General features: G+C 42.4%; 2 protein-coding genes across 4 annotated transcripts in view; one reads left to right on the top strand and one right to left on the bottom strand.

The window, feature by feature from the left end:
* Positions 1 to 5,911: 5,911 nt before the first annotated feature.
* On the top strand, positions 5,912 to 7,236 carry LOC110494122 (C-C motif chemokine 4 homolog). Its single transcript, XM_021568881.3, has 3 exons — positions 5,912 to 6,212; positions 6,438 to 6,558; positions 6,749 to 7,236. The coding sequence occupies exons 1-3, from the start codon at positions 6,149 to 6,151 to the stop codon at positions 6,828 to 6,830; spliced, it is 267 nt and encodes an 88-aa protein (XP_021424556.1). The 5' UTR covers positions 5,912 to 6,148; the 3' UTR covers positions 6,831 to 7,236.
* LOC110494104 (septin-7) overlaps positions 7,233 to 16,806 on the bottom strand; it is a 32,022-nt gene continuing 22,448 nt past the window's right edge. For all 3 annotated transcript variants that reach the window (XM_090205324.1, XM_090205316.1, XM_021568850.3), the window contains exons 6-13: positions 14,981 to 15,098; positions 14,803 to 14,895; positions 14,540 to 14,636; positions 11,924 to 11,975; positions 11,676 to 11,804; positions 11,298 to 11,433; positions 9,222 to 9,367; positions 7,233 to 9,081 (exon numbers count right to left, since the gene is read on the bottom strand). In XM_090205324.1, coding sequence (XP_090061450.1) covers positions 9,042 to 9,081; positions 9,222 to 9,367; positions 11,298 to 11,433; positions 11,676 to 11,804; positions 11,924 to 11,975; positions 14,540 to 14,636; positions 14,803 to 14,895; positions 14,981 to 15,098 — 811 coding nt within the window. In that variant the 3' untranslated portion in view covers positions 7,233 to 9,041. The remainder of the gene's footprint in view (positions 9,082 to 9,221; positions 9,368 to 11,297; positions 11,434 to 11,675; positions 11,805 to 11,923; positions 11,976 to 14,539; positions 14,637 to 14,802; positions 14,896 to 14,980; positions 15,099 to 16,806) is intronic.

Raw genomic sequence — 16,806 nt, 5'->3', positions numbered from 1 at the left:
GTGTGTGTGCGTGTATGTGTGTAGAGTCAGTATAAATGTGTATTCATGTTATGTGTGTTGGAGTGTCAGTGTCCGTATGTATGTAGAGTCCTGTGATTGTGCATAGAGACAATGCAAAAATCTAAAATAAAATACAAGGGTCAACTCAAATAGTCTGTGTAGCCATTATTTAGCAGTCTTACAGCTTGGGAATAGAAGCCTGTTGTTGTCATACTTGATGCACCGGTACCACTTGCTGTGTGGAAGCAGAGAGAACAGTCTATGGCTTGGGTGGCTGGAGTCTTTAATGATTTTCCTAGGCCTTCCTTTCACACCGCCTGATATAGAGGTCCTGGATGGCGAGGAGCTCAGCCCCAGAGATGTTCTGGGCTGTCCGCACCACCCTCTCTAACATCATGCGAACAAGGGCGGTGCTGTCAAGTTGCTCTCAATGGTACAGTTGTATAACTTTTGGAGGATTTGAGGGCCCATGCCAAACCTTTTCATCTTCCAGAGGGGGTAGAGGCACTGTCACACCTTCATCCTGACAGTGTGCATGTGAGTGGACCATTTGAAATCCTTAGTGATTTGGACACCGAGGAACTTGAAGCTCTCAACCGACTCCACTGCAGCCCAGTCAATGTGGATGTGGGTGTGCTCGTCCCCACATTTCCTGTATCCCAAACTTGATGATGGTGTTGGAGTCGTGTGTGGCCACAGAGTCGTGGGTGAACAGTGAGTACAGGAGGGGACTAAACACACACGTCTGTGAGGCCCCCGTGTTGAGTGTCAGCGTGGCGGAGGAGATGTTGCCTACCCTACCACCTGGTGTCGGCCCTTCAGGAAGTCCAGGATTCAGTTGCAGTGGAAGGTGTCCAGTCCTAGGGTCCTAAGCTTGGTGACGAGCTTGGAGGGAACAATGGTGTTGAAAGCTGAGCTGTAGTCAATGAATAGCATTCTCACATAGGTATTCCTTTTATCTCGGTGGGTGAGGGCAGTGTGGAGTGCAATTGAGATTCTATTGTCTATGGATCTGTTGGGGTAATATGCAAATTGGAGTGGGTCTGGGGGTGAATGGGGTGATGGAGTTGATGTGTGCCATAACCAGCCTTTCAAATTACTTTATGATTACAGATGTGAGTGCTACAGGGTGGTAGCCATTGTGGTATGAAGCCATGGAGTTATTGTGAACTAGAATGATTGAAGTCTTCTGGGGATTACAGACTAGGACATTGAGAGGTGAAAATTACTGTGAGTATCTTAGATGATGAACTTCCATAAAGGGTGAGGCAATGAACTTCATAAATTCATATCTAATCTATCTAACTAACTTAATTAGTTTATAACGTGAGTCAGTGTCATCAACGTTTTGCAGTCTACACTGGGTTGTAAAATTGGTCTAATTGAAATTTACAACCAAAGCCTAATACAAGTCCAAAACAAAACATATTGTCTACATTCATTTAACATTTATTGAACATACATGTGAGGTCTAGAATTATATCATTTGCGTTATTGCAGAATATCAATGATGAATTGTCTGTGGAAATTGGTGAGGGTTGAAAATGTGTGTGAGTGTGTGAGTCAGCCTGATAAGAACTTTGTAAAAAAATCTTACTGTACGCATGTGAAAATATCTGATAACATCTGCTGTCTGTAGCATCTCCACTTGACACAGATAGCTCTACACCACAGATTTCTGCAAAAGAGGAAAACAGCATCCTACGCTTTTCACATCAACAAAAAAAAGAAGAACATATGCTTGGGGGTTTCCTAAAATAATTGTCATACAGTAGACCGAGTGTGACTATGCATAGACAGTGCCTTCAGAAAGTATTCATACCCCTTCGCTTATTCCACGTTTTGTTGTGTTACTGCCTGAATTCAAAATTGATAACATTTTTGTAAATGTATTGAAAATTAAATACAGAAATATCTAATTGATATACACTACTGTTCAAAAGTATGGGGTCACTTAGAAATGTCCTTGTTTTTGAAAGAAAAGCTATTTTTTGTCCATTTAAAATAATATCAAATTGATCAGAAATACAGTGTAGACGTTGTTAATGTTGTAAATTATGATTGTAGCTGGAAACGGCAGATTTTTTATGAAATATCTACATATGCGTACAGAGGCCCATTATCAGCAACCATCACTCCTGTGTTCCAATGGCACGTTGTGTTAGTTAATCCAAGTTTGTCATTTTAAAAGGCTAACTGATCATTAGAAAACCCTTTTGCAATTATGTTAGCACACCTGAAAACTGTTGCTGTGATAAAAGAAGCAATAAAACTGGCCATCTTTAGACTAATTGAGTATCTGGAGCATCAGCATTCGTGGGTTCAATTACAGGCTCTAAATAGCCAGAAACAAGGAACTTTCTTTTCAAACTCATCCGTCTATTCTTGTTCTGAGAAATGAAGGCTATTCCATGCGAGAAATTGCAAAGAAACTGAAGATCTCGTACAACGCTGTTTACTACTCCCTTCACAGAATAGCACAAACTGGCTCTAACCAGAATAGAAAGAGGAATGGGAGGCCCTGGTGCACAACTGAGCAAGAGGACAAATACATAAGAGTGTCTGGTTTGAAGAACAGACACCTCACACGTCTTCAACTGGCAGCTTCATTAAATAGTACCCGCAAAACACCAGTCTCAACGTCAACAGTGAAGAGGCAACTCCGGGATGCTGGCCTTCTAGGCAGACTTGCAAAGAAAATGCCATATCTCAGACTGGCCAATAAAAAAAAAAAGATTAAGATGGGCAAAAGAACACAGACACTGGACAGAGGAACTCTGCCTAGAAGGCCAGCATCCCGGAGTCACCTCTTCACTGTTGACGTTGAGATCTCCAGTTTCTTGGCAATTTCTCGCATGGAATAGCCTTCATTTCTCAGAACAAGAATAGACTGAAGAGTTTCAGAAGAAGGTTCTTTGTGAAAAGACCCATTGTGAAAAGTGATAACCTTCTATTTGTAATAATAACAATAATTTGATGAGTTGGACTATTAGGCGTAGGCAACAGATCTTAATGAGTGCTATTTTAAAAGATTGGAGTACCCGCCAGGATCGCTCAATTACGTTAAATGAGTTGCATTGTGTAGCTTACACTACACCAGTGGCGTGTATCCATGGATGCCAAGGGAAGCCAATAATATACAGTTGAAGTCAGAAGTTTACATACACCTTAGCCAAATAGATTTAAACTCAGTTTTTCACAATTCCTGACATTTAATCCTAGTAAAAATTCCCTGTCTTAGGTCAGTTAGGATCACCACTTTATTTTAAGAATGTGAAATGTCAGAATAATATTAGAGAGAATTATTTATTCCAGCTTTTATTTCTTTCATCACATTCCCAGTGGGTCAGAAGTTTACATACACTCAATTAGTATTTGGTAGCATTGTTGAACTTGGGTCAAACGTTTCAAGTAGCCTTTAACAATCTTCCAACAATATGTTGGGTGACTTTTGGCTCATTCCTCCTGACAGAGCTGGTGTAACTGAGTCAGGTTTGTAGGCCTCCTTGCTCGCACACACTTTTTCAGTTCTGCCCACAAATTTTCTATAGGATTGAGGTCAGGGCTTTGTGATGGCCACTCCAATACCTTGACTTTGTTGTCCTTAAGCCATTTTGCCACAACTTTGGAAGTGTGCTTGGGGTCATTGTCCATTTGGAAGTCCCATTTGCAACCAAGCTTTAACTTCCTGACTGATGTCTTGATATGTTGCTTCAATATATCCACATAATTTCCCCCCTCATGATGCCATCTATTTTGTGAAGTATACCAGTCCCTACTGCACCAAAGCACCCCCACAACATGATGCTGCCACCCCCGTGCTTCATGGTTGGGGTGGTGTTCTTCGGCTTGCAAGCGTCCCCCCTTTTTCCTCCAAACATAACGATGGTCATTATGGCCAAACGGTTCTATTTTTGTTTCATCAGACCAGAGGACATTTCTCCAAAAAGTACGATCTTTGCTTCCCTTGACAAAAAAGTATTTAAAAAAAATCCAATCAGCGTTGAGCTAAACTGAGCGAGCTCAACTGTGAATGGTCCTGAAAGTGTAAAGGGAAGCCAGCTTGGATTTGGCATCACTCCTATCAAATCCCATTGAGAGCATACACCATTGACAGAAAAACTTGAATTGTTGCATCTTGTTGTTGTCCTCCGGTAGCTAGCTAGCCAGCTAGCTAAAATTGTTCCTTTCCTAAATTAGCCATGGATGGAGATAGGGATTTGGACTTGTGGTTTTACTTAATTCTCCATACTGGCCAATGTTTATGACGACGATTCTGATCCAATCATTAATTCATACATTGTGCCCCTGGCCTATACATGCAATATACTTTACTGGACAGAGGTTGCTATCTGGTTTTGTGATAAAACAAAGGCTTGGTTGAATTTATTCTGCCACTGTGTCTTTTTATTGTCTCAGCCTTTAAGCAAATACAGTATATCATGGTAGCAAGGCATATGAATTATGGGTGCACCACTACTGCACACTGCACTGTATCATAAATACACTTTAATTGAATTAGCTTTAACACATGGCTACAATATACCCTATTAAATAATAAAATAAAATAGAGAGGTGAACTATCAATTCATAAAAGTGTATTTTTATAGATGAAACCACCATTTACCTACCTCTAGGCTGCTATAGCCTACGTATTTATTTGGTCTGTCATTAAATGGTTTTTCATGGTAATTTAATAGAATTAATCAGAATACATTTTCCAGAAATAGTTTTACCAGCTCCATGTATTCTCAAATTGAAAAAGGTGGGGGAGTGCTCCTGAAGCATTACCTACACCCCTGATACTCAGTTTTCTCCTATCACAGCCGCAACTGTTTTAAAATCCCCATTGGCGTCATGGTGAAATCCCTAAGCGGTTTCCTTCCTTTCTGGCAACTGAGTTAGGAAGGACACCAGTATCTTTGTAGTGACTGGCTGTATTGATACACCATCCAAAGTGTAATTAATAACTTCACCATGCTCAAAGGGATATTCAATAGTGTTTTTTTTACCCATCTACCAATAGGTGCCTTTTTTGTGAGGAATTGGAAAACCTCCCTGGTCTTTGTGGTTGAATCTGTGTTTGAAATTCACTGCTCAACTGAGGGCCCTTACAGCTAATTGTATGTGTTGACTTATTGTTACAAGACATTTCAGCTTTTAATTTTGTATTAATTTGTAAAAATTTCAAAAAACACAATTCCACTTTGACATTATGGGGTATTGTGTGTAGGCCAGTGACAAAAAAAATGACATTCAATTCATTTTAAATGCTGTAACACAACAAAATGTGGAAAAAGTCAAGGGGTGTGAATAGTATGTTTATATTAATTCAGTTAAAGGGGCAATCTGTAGTTACTACATCCATTTTTGGACTTATGTATGTAGCTTAGTTCAACTGTCTTTCACCATCAGAACTCAAAATATAAGTGTGTTTTACTCCAATGTTTTACATAGCTCTATGAATTTGAGAGTGGTTACATTTCTCCAACCCTATCCATGATATTGCTTTAACTGCTGATTGCCGCTTTAAGGCTTGCAGTAATTGTGATTGTATACCCATATTTGATCTATTACAACTAAATAATTCAGGAGGACAACATACAAAGTCACACATCTGAAGATTCAGCTTCTTCCAGGACTGCTGATGTTGTTTGATGATGTCATGTTTTCAAATAGCTGATGAAATACAGTAAGAGGAAAAAATATTTTTAGCAAAATTTGTTATACACTATGACCCCTTCCTGCTTGATCCACTTCTTGTGAAGATTCGTCATCAGCTTTCCACTGACAGAGGGTTGCTGGAGAGAAGTTGTAAGCACTGTGGTGGCACTGCATTGAATCTTATCTTCACACAATCATGTTTACAGAGTCCCCTACCTCTCAAAAAGGAAATGAATATAAAGACTACAGCCATTGATCAGTAGTGGTTAACTTGGCAAACTATGGGGGCGTAGGGACATTTTGAGATTATAATGGTAGTGTGTAATGGCACCTACTCTTCAACAAAATATTAATATAACTCTGGAAGTTCCATTATGCATCTGGACAGTATTTATATGGGGAGATGTAACTCTTACGGACTCAGACTAAAGAGGAACCAAGACAACAGGGCAAAAGCCAGACCTTCGACACATCTCAAACCATCATGAAGACTACCTGCTTGGCTCTTGGGTTATTGCTGCTGACAGTGTTCCACTCCTATGCTACCCGTAAGTTCATTACATTTTCATAAGGATTGTGCATTAACAGAAGGATGTAACCCAAGTGGGTGCTTATGTGCCCTCTTGATAGGGGCACTTGGATAAGTTATCCTTTTATGAGCTTGATTATATACCTGTAAGATTGTCATGCTTATCTTGGGTTGATTGCCTCATGGCTTATGCTAGGAAAAAGTCACAAGGATGTTCTAATTGACCCATCTTATCCCCCCACAGCTCTTGGACTGCAGACATCACCAGAAAGCTGCTGTTTCCGCTTCCTCAAAGTGAGTGTCCCCCACAAGAAGATTGTCTCAATCCAGAAGACTCACAGTGGCTGCCCCCTACCAGCATTTGTGTAAGTGTTTGTTCCTCTTCCAGTGATGCCACAGTCCAACAGCACAAACGCTTAGTTTGAGGCCATTGCATTGTCTCAATTATGGAAGACTAAAGAACTAGTGACTTTCACTGACTTGCAACAGTCATAAAAGAAATAGTACCCATCTGAATAGTACCCTTTTCTTTGTACCATTATTTTTCTACTACAGGGTCAAAACTGTCAAGGGGAAATTGATTTGCTTCCAGTCGAGTGAGCGGTGGGTACAGAAAGCCTTCAACCGGCTCAAATAGCCAGCAGCTGTGGCCACATGTAGAGGCATTGAGAGTTCCAGTCATCCTTGACAACCTCCTCATCATCATGACTCAAGCCTCACCAGCTCCATGAAGACTACTCTATCCTCGACATACAAGCAGAGACAGAGTTTTAATGTAGCTCACTGGATGGCACCAAACGGTTGGTTATCATCTTACCCCATGTTTCACTGTATATGTTCACTTTACTATAAAAACTTTCAGAACTATTTCCTATAACACTTAACAATAAGGGACATGTTTATCACTTTGAAATGCAGCAATAACTATTTTGCAATATATGGAATTGATATGAGTTAAGATGCACATGCACGTTATTGTGTTTTCATGTACTGTATGTGAGAATCCACTGCTTTAATAAAAGGAGAGGAAACATTTCACTTAAGCATAACCTTCTCATCTTTAATATTAATAATGTACAGTTAGAGAGAACAGATGATAATAAAATGAAGAACAGAATAAAGCTGAAGAGTGTAGATATATATAAAAAATAAAAATAAAAAAACAACTCCTAAAGTTATGGCTACCTTCAACATTATTAGATAGGGGAGTGGTTAAAGAATGATTTAGGAAAAGTTTGTCTCAGACCTTAGCTCAAATGAGCCTTTAAGACTTCTCAGACCACGGACTAACTTCTGACTATTACAACTCAGAGACCTGCAACAAGAGACTGGTCCTGAGAAAGCATACAGTTGGCATAGAGTATTATTGTGTGTGTGAGTGTGGCTTGTGAAGGCAGTGTAGGTTGGGTCAGAGGTTGTCTTCTGGGATTTGGGGCTTGTGTTCAGTTGTGAAGTATATAACAATTTACAGTCAATTTCATGATGTATGTGAACCAGAAGAAAATGACAGTTTTTTTAAATATGTGTGTTGTATTTATCTGTGCATTTTCTGTGTCCCTTTTGCATGTCTTCAAGTGCATCTTAAGATTTCTAGAGGTTTGTAAAAATCAAGACTACACTAAAATAATAATTGTTGAACCACTTAAATGATCCTACTGGATTCAAGGGATTGTTGTCCAACCATACATACATAATATATTCAAATAAAACTTGACGGACCTCAGAGAGGTAAGGGTTTAGAGGTGTCACACAATGTGTCTCAGTGTCAGAGTCTCACCATGCGTTTGGGACAAACCCATGCATTTAGCGCTCTCGGTACAGTCTTCAGAACAGGGGACAAGGGATTGATAGGGCTTTAGGTTTAGGTATTTGACAAAATCCATCACTTCACAATATAAGACATTGCCATAATCACGGTTATCATTGTTTTAGACACCCATATGATTTGTGTAACATTATCTATATAATAGGGACATAATTATCTGCTTCAGTATCCAGAGAATGTTATGACACTGACAATGTTACTGTTTATACCGTTAAGTGTGTCTTCTATTAGTAAAATAGAAGACACAAACACATGGTTTACAGGCACGTGCACACAAACAGGCACCCACACACAAGTACACACACATTTAAGATAGGTCACCCCCTTTCCTGAACCTGGCTTTTTCATCTCGACTTGGCTTTTGACTGTCATAATTCAAAACAATTATTTTCCTGTTTCTTGTACACTCGCACCTGACTCAAACCCTTAATAACCACCTACAAGTGTGTGTTTAACATGCACATGTCCCAGGAGTTCAGGGAATGTCCGAGCATACGTAATTGTGTTTACATATGTCACAATGGAGTGTGCTTGTGAATGGTCTTGAGCTGCCTCTGCTGGAAGAAACAGGTGAGCTAGCTAGAGAACAGATTGTAGTACACTAGTATAAAGGATGGCTATGCATGATGCCTGCCATGTGTAAAACTCCAAAGATCAGAGGGAAATAATTTCCTCCTTGTCAGGAATAGAAATAAAAGGTTTTGGCAGACCCCCAAAAGAGGGATGTGGCTATGTGTGTGTGTATAGTGGTGCATGAGTGTGACATTGGGGCGTGTTGTTGTATGTACTGAATGAGATGCATGTGAGGTCCATGTATGACCTAAATAGTACAATAGGGTCAGCAAGCCCACTTTAGAAAGTGCAAGCGTAAACACCCTCTTAGCCCTGAGCTAAGTGCAGTGTGAACGCGGCTTATTTGCGTGTGTGTGTGTGTATATATGGTTTGAGGGTCATAGATTGTGTGAACATCAAAAAGGATGTAAAAACAAGTTTGCAATATTTAATTGGAGGAATAGGTTCAACTTAAAATATTTTTCCCTTCTTTTTGTTCTTTTCCATGGTCCTGTAAAAAAAAAAAAAGAGAAAAAGGGAATTATTTAATATCTCAAAATTGCATTTAATTGAGAAAAATAGACAAAAAACATACTTTATGCTTGTCTGAGAGAATAAGAGGAAGGACGATTAAATATGTCAGCCACTCACTTAGAAGCGTCAAGTTTCTGCTGCTCCAGTATACGTTGCTGTGCCTCCCAGTTTGACTTCTCTTCCTCATGGTGACGCCGCTTCTCCTCCAGTTCTTTATACTGAACCTCCAAGTTCTTTTTCATCTGCTCGTGGCGTCGCTCCAGCTGAGAAGGGAGGCAAATGTGTTACTTGTGAATAAAACAGACAGATACACACATCCAAATTGACTTGAGGCTCTACCTCTCCTGTCCTTATTAGAGGTCGACCGACTATGGTTTTTCAACGCCGATACCGATTATTGGGAGGACCAATAAAAGCCGATACCGATTATTGGGAGGACCAATAAAAGCCGATACCGATTAATCGGCCGGTTTTTTAAATTTTATTTGTAATAATGACAATTACAACAATACTGAATGAACACTTATTTTAACTTAATATAATACATCAATAAAATCAATTTAGCCTCAAATGAATAATGAAACATGTTCAATTTGGTTTAAATAATGCAAAAACAAAGTGTTGGAGAAGAAAGTAAAAGTGCAATATTTGCCATGTAAGAAAGCTAACGTTTAAGTTCCTTGCTCAGAACATATTCCCAGGTAAGAAGTTTTAGGTTGTAGTTATTATAGGAATTATAGGACTATTTCTCTCTATACCCTTTGTATTTCATTAACATTTGACTATTGGATGTTCTGATAGGCACTTTAGTATTGCCAGTGTAACAGTATAGCTTCCGTCCCTCTCCTCGCTCCTCCTTGGGCTCGAACCAGGAACACAACGACAACAGCCACCCTCGAAGCAGCGTTACCCATGCAGAGCAAGGGGAACAACTACTAGAAGGCTCAGAGCGAGTGACGTTAGAAACGCTATTAGCGCGTGCTAACTAGCCATTTCACTTCGGTTACACCAGCCTCATCTCGGGAGTTGATATGCTTGAAGTCATAAACAGGGCAATACTTGACGCACAACAAAGAGCTGCTGGCAAAACGCACAAAAGTGCTGTTTGAATGAATGTTTACGCGCCTGCTTCTGCCTACCACGCTCAGTCAGATACTTGTATGCTCAGTCAGTTTATATGCAACGCAGGACATGCTAGATAATATCTAGTGATATCATCAACCATGTGTAGTTAACCTGTGATTATGATTGATAGATTTTTATAAGATAAGTTTAATGCTAGCTAGCAATTTACCTTGGCTTACTGCATCGCGTAACAGTCTCCTTGTGGAGTGCAACGAGAGACAGGTCGTTGGACTAGTTAACAAAGGTCGTAAGATTGTATCCCCTGAGTTGACAAGGTGAAAATCTGTCATTCTGCCTGTCCCTGAACGAGGCAGTTAACCCACGTTCCTAGGCCATCATTGAAAATAAGAATGTGTTAACTGACTTGCCTAGTTAAATAAAGATTAAAGGTGTAAAAAAATATATATAAAAAAAAAAACGGCAAAATCGGTGTCCAAAAATACCGATTTCTTTTTTAAATGTTTTATTTTATTTTTAATTTTACGCCTTTTTATCCCCAATTTCGTGGTATCCAATTGTTGTAGTAGCTACTATCTTGTCTCATTGCTACAACTCCCGTACGGGCTCGGGAGAGACGAAGGCTGAATGTCATGCGTCCTCCGATACACAACCCAACCAGCCGTACAGCCATACTGCTATATATTTTTTTACACAGCGCGCATCCAACCCAGCCGCACCAATGTGTCTGAGGCTACACCGTGCACCTGGCAACCTTGGCTAGCGCGCCCTGCGCCCGGCCCGCCACAGGAGTCGCTGGTGCGCGATGAGACAAGGAGATCCCTACCGACCAATCCCTCCCTAACCCGGACGACGCTAGGCCAATTGTGCGTCGCCCCACGGACCTCCCGGTCGCGGCCGGTTACGACAGAGCCTGGGCGCGAACCCAGGGACTCTGATGGCACAGCTGGCGCTGCAGTACAGCACCCTTAACCACTGCGCCACCCGGGAGGCCACGATTTCTGATTGTTATGAAAACCTGAAATCGGCCCTAATTAAATCGGCCATTCCGATGAATCGGTCGACTTCTAGTCCTTATGTCTCCCAATTGGCGTACACACACACACACACCTCAGCCTCAGAGTCCTTCAGTTTCTGTTTCTTCTCCTTGACCTTCATCTCAAACACCTGCTCCATCTCTGTTTCCATCTTCTTCATCTTCATGACATGTTCCCTCCGCTCCTCCTCCATCTGGGCCAGGGGGCTCCTACAGGTCAAAGGTGAGGGACCAAACATCAAGAATCACTAACAGTGACCAGTGATTAACGAAGCACATCCCAACCTATACAGTCTGGTCACCGTCACTTAATGACATTATGACTCAAACGTCAGGTTCATCTATGAAATAAGCTTTACAGCATATTTTAGATTCTTTCTCAGCCTGTCTGATTACTATTGAACATATCAGATGTATGGTATTTCCTCTGATGATTAAGGTCTCTCTCCTACCTGGTCATTTGGTTCTTGGTCTTGCTGGTGTCCACTCCTCCATTGCAAGTTACGGCAGCAAGCTTTTTGCTGCGGTAGTTCTCATAGTGGACGTTGTTGGTCACATCCTTCAGATCTTGCATATGGGTCCTACAGGAGAGAATTGGGGAAGTTGGGTCTCAAATAATTATATCACTGTAAATACCGTGGTATAATCACTGACAATAATGGATGAATAAAAGGATTGACATGCATCCTCTGTCTCTCACCTGATCAGCATGTTCCGTAACACAGTGAAGTCACAGTGCTCCCCGTTCTCCACTAAAACAGGAAGAGAGAGAGAGAGCGAGAGAGAGATGTCAGAGACCCACAGAGATTGTTCTCTTCACATCGCCATCAATCATTATTGGGTACTGGTAGAATATACACCAGTTCCCAGAATTCCCGGTAACATTACAAAGGCTCTCGGATCAAAAGGGACAATTTCTACTCACGGAGCCAAAAATCACTGGGTCGCTCAGCTAGTCTACATTCTTATTACAGGTAATTACCCGATGAGACTGTTAGGTAGTCAAACACACAGACAACACACAAAGTCATTGGCCAAAAGGACCCGTGCTCAGACAGTCAGACTGTAAACAAGAATGTGTCTGCTCAGTGAACACACAGACATGGTTAAAACTATCCCTAAGGACAGAGACACATTTCACTGGACCACTGCTCAAACACACACATTCAATAGTATACAGTACATAGAGTAGTCAACAGACAGACATGTCACAGACCAGACAGACCACTGCTCTAAGACATACATTTCAGCTGATTAAACACACACATGGTTAAAAGATCACATGGGATTCTGGAAAAGGACCGCAGAGACACTGCTGCTGCTGCTGAGGATGTGGATTTCTCCTCTTTCCTGATCAAAACATGGCTCCTTTACTACATAGCTCCTCTCCCCAGGCCCCACCTTATCTGGGGCTAAGCCTAACGTGCATCACGCTGTCAGCTGTGGATCTCAGGAAGAGAAGGAGGACACCTTACCCGTGAGGTGCATGCATAGAGCCCCTGCTGTCACCTACCTGAGTGACTTCTGATGGGAGGGAGGAGAGGGCACACGGGAACCCAGGTCCTGCCCAGGTGACCCCTGTAACCCGTGTCTGTCCACCCTGACTGTCTACTGAACGAGGGGTTACATGAGGGGAGATGAGGGCTGGCAGGGCAGGCCAGCCTCAGTGATGGGATGGGAGTGGAGGAGGGTTTGGTTGAGGTGGGGTCACAGGGTCATAACAAAGCATGGTTGTAGCTCTAATGGAAAGACACACCCTCAGCCGATTGGCTGAAAACTCCTGATGTATGCTGGACTGAATGGTTGTTGCCTCCTCACTGTTGTTTTCAGTGCTCTGCCGTTAAAACAGAGCAACACTGAGAGCAAGATCACTGCTATCGCATGGGGTCAGCTGCCCATCAGGAGTTTTAAGCCCGAGTGCTTTAGCTACTAATGGTCGTTCGATTATGATACCTGCATGGAGGTTTCCATTGAATGAGCCAAGAACAGGGAAAAATGTCTTATCCCATGACAAAGAACTTATTGTAAAATGTTTTATGAATCAATATGCAACGGAGTATGTGTGATGGACCCCCTGTGGGAACTACAGGGAGTGTCAGCAAACAGCATCACGGTGCAAGGATTTAGCGCAACTGAGTGTATATAGATAAGTGACTGTTCTTAGATAACGCATGCAAAATATGTATACATTCACATACTATGTATACAATAAGTTTGTGCATTTTCAACTCTTAACAGTGCTACAATTGAGTGTTGACGAGTGGCCAAATGATGACTAAAACGAATAACGGTAGATCATGCAGTTCTGGAAAAGGTATGACTTAATATAAAAAGGTATACTTCAGGATTTTGGCAATGAGGCCCTTCATCTAGCGTGTTAGTCGATACCCATAGACTTCCAGCCATTGTGCTAACGCTAGTTAGCATTGGCTCACAAAACTACCTCTAAATTCCTTCACACTGGACACAGACGCATAAAAAATGGAATCCACAAGGTCATCTGACTCTGGGGAAGTAGATAAAGGGCCTCATTGCCCACATCCCAAAGTATCCCTCGAAGATAATCAGGTACCTATTAACATGAGTTAGAGGGTGATGTTGCTCTATTCTAGGAGAAGCGTTAGCGCTGAACAGCCTATAGGTTTTTCAATTAGTAAGAGCTCCACTTTGACCATCAACCTAATGTCGTAGCAACAAAAAGTGAAGAGGGGAGGAAGGCCTGAGGGAGAGGGGTATCAAATGTGAGAGATGGTTTTGTTTACCAAAAATGCCCTCTGTCAGTCATGGAAAAGAATAGACAGAAAGAAAAAAGAGAAAAGAAAGAATGAAAAAGTGAAAGACTGATACGGTCAACCACTGATACGGTCAACGGTCAACCACAGAGCAACACTTGAAAATGAAAAAAAAAATGTATTTCAGGGAACTTAAAACAAAAGAAAATCAAGTGGAGAACAACAACGATTCATTGTGGCCAATGGTGAAAAAAGGGGTGACAAGGTCTCCCTCTCTGAAGTCCCTGGGGTGGTACAGTACAGTGTTCACTGCCAGAGAGACCATTATATCCTAGTAGAAGAACCCTGTCCCCCTTTTCCAGAATCCCTGTCAGAAACACTCTGGGGGGAGGGGGGGATTTCCTGGGAGGCCATGCAGTTTCCCTACACTAGGTCTCCACACTTCCGTGCTTCATCCACTTGCATGGCACAGTGAGTGACATTAATAAAGAACATTCTCCAGAACAACAACCCACAGACAATACCATGCCACTGTCTCATCTCAGACAGAACAGAGAACCCAGCCAGGCCCATACTGAACCTACCTTCTGCCACGCCCCAGGGGTATTGACGACCTCTGACCTTCTTGCCGTTCACTTCAATCACCACGTTGCTGCCAACCACTGCCAGAGGCATCCGCTCCTGCCGCACAGGGAGACAGAGGGAGAAGTGATAGTTAATCAGTGAGCCTGTACAGTATTGACAACCTATTAGATAACCAAACTGACAGGGACAAAACAAAATGGCAGATGGGGACTAGTGTGGACTGATACCAATGACCGTATCAGTCTCTCTCATTGGACACTACCTTGATCTTCCGGATGAGCTTGCTGTCCTCATCGTCCTCGGTGTCAGGAAACTCATAGATTCTGATCTTGTGTTCTTGGATTTCCTTCATGATCTGAGTTGAAGGTAAAAATGACATGAGTAATTGCCATACACATGTTGTGTTTGTGCAAACACGAATAATGAACACATACACACACCTGTTTCTTGAACAGCTGGCATTCTTCAGGTGTCAGAGTGTCTGCCTTGGCGATTAGAGGGATCACGTTGACCTTGTCATGGAGACGCTTCATGAACTCAATGTCCAGGGGCTTCAGCCTTCAACGCATTTTACACAGTTAAAAAATATATGTTCTGAGGCTCTGTTGTTGCACAGTCAAAACAGATACACAGTCAGTCAGACAAACACAGGCAGGCAGGCAGGGAAGGCTGACTTATGCGTAGATGTGACACAGTCCTGAATAATTCTCTGTAGTTAATACACGTTCTGCTCAAACTCACGCAGTGCATTATGCCACCAGTGGCAAGAAAACACTGGAGGAACCAAAGAAACACTGACCGTCTTATTTACACTACATGACCCAAAGTATGTGGACACATGGTCGAACATCTCATTCCAAAATCATGAGTATTAACATGGAGTTGGCCCCCCTTTGCTGCTATAACAGCCTCCACTCTTCTGGGAAGGCTTTCCACTAGAATATTGGAACATTGCTGCAGGGACTTGCTTCCATTCAGCCACAACAGTATTAGTGAGGTCGGGCACTGATGTTGGGCGATTATGCATGGCTCACAGTCGGCGTTCCAATTCATCCCAAAGGTGTTCAATGGGCTTGAGGTCAGGGCTCTGTACAGGCCAGTCAAGTGCTTCCCCAAACTGTTGCCACAAAGTTGGAAGCACAGAATTGTCTAGAATGTCATTCTATGCTGTAGCATTAACATTTCCCTAAGGGGCCTAGTCCAAACCATGAAAAACAGCCCCAGACCATTATTCCTCCTCCACCAAACTTTACAGTTGGCACGATGCATCAGGGCAGGTAGCGTTCTCCGGGCATCCGCCAAACACAGATTCGTCCGTCGGACTGCCAGATGGTGAAGCGTGATTCATCACTCCAGAAAACACATTTCCACTGCTCCAGAGTCCAATGGCAGTGAGCTTTACACCACTCCAGCTGACGCTTGGCATTGCGCATGGTGATCATAGGCTTGTGTGTGGCCACTCGGCCATGAAAACCCATTTCATGAAGCTCCAGACGAACAGTTATTTTGCTGACGTTGCTTCCAGAGGTAGTTTGGAACTCGTAGTGAGTGTTGCAAACGAGGGCAGATGATTTTCACACGATAAGCACTTGATCGGTCCCATTCTGTGAGCTTGTGTGGCCTAACACTTTGCGGCTGAGCTGTTGTTGCCCTAAAGACTTTCCACTTCACAATAACATCACTTAAAGTCGACCGGGGCAGCTCAGCAGGGTAGAAATTTGACGAATTGACTTGTTGGAAAGGTGGCATCTTATGGTGGTGCCACATTGAAAGTCACTGAGCTTTTCAATATGGCCAATGTTTGTCTATGGAGATTGCATGTCTGTGTGCTCAATTTTATTATCCTGTCAGCAACGGGTGTGGCTGAAATAGCCGAATTCCCTAATTTGAAGGGGTGTCCAAATACTTTTGTATTTACTGTTTAGTGTATTTTCATGTCTTTTCTTTTTCCCAGTCAGTGACCACTAATAATTATGTCATGGTGGGATCATGAGGGATTCTCTTTGTTATTCTCTCTGTGATGTTCTCACTCTGGCTGATGAGGGAGTAGGTGGACAAAGGGGCTCTTCTTCTCTGTGGCCGGAGTTCTGTCCAGGGACTGGAGGGGAGAGCTGGAGGGGGCAAAGCAGTAAGGGTGATGGGGGGGGGCGGTGGGGATGGCTGTGGATCCCAGGAATATACAGACACAGAGCAACAGACCCGCTGTTACAGGTCACAGGACTAAAGGGGGCATATGAAGTGTGAGGAGAGCGACAGGGACAGACCT

This window comes from Oncorhynchus mykiss, chromosome 2 (assembly GCF_057628025.1).
Source record: "Oncorhynchus mykiss isolate SJ-2025 chromosome 2, ASM5762802v1, whole genome shotgun sequence".
Classification (NCBI taxonomy): domain Eukaryota; kingdom Metazoa; phylum Chordata; class Actinopteri; order Salmoniformes; family Salmonidae; genus Oncorhynchus; species Oncorhynchus mykiss.
The sequence above is the reverse complement of the archived record's forward strand: the minus strand, read 5'-3'. Positions and strand labels throughout refer to the sequence as shown.

Coding starts and splice junctions, on each gene's coding strand:
- LOC110494122 (XM_021568881.3), top strand. CDS start 6,149: ATGAAGACTACCTGCTTGGCTCTTGGGTTATTGCTGCTGACAGTGTTC. Junction 6,213..6,437: donor GTTCCACTCCTATGCTACCC/GTAAGTTCATTA, acceptor ATCCCCCCACAG/CTCTTGGACTGCAGACATCA. Junction 6,559..6,748: donor TGCCCCCTACCAGCATTTGT/GTAAGTGTTTGT, acceptor TTTCTACTACAG/GGTCAAAACTGTCAAGGGGA.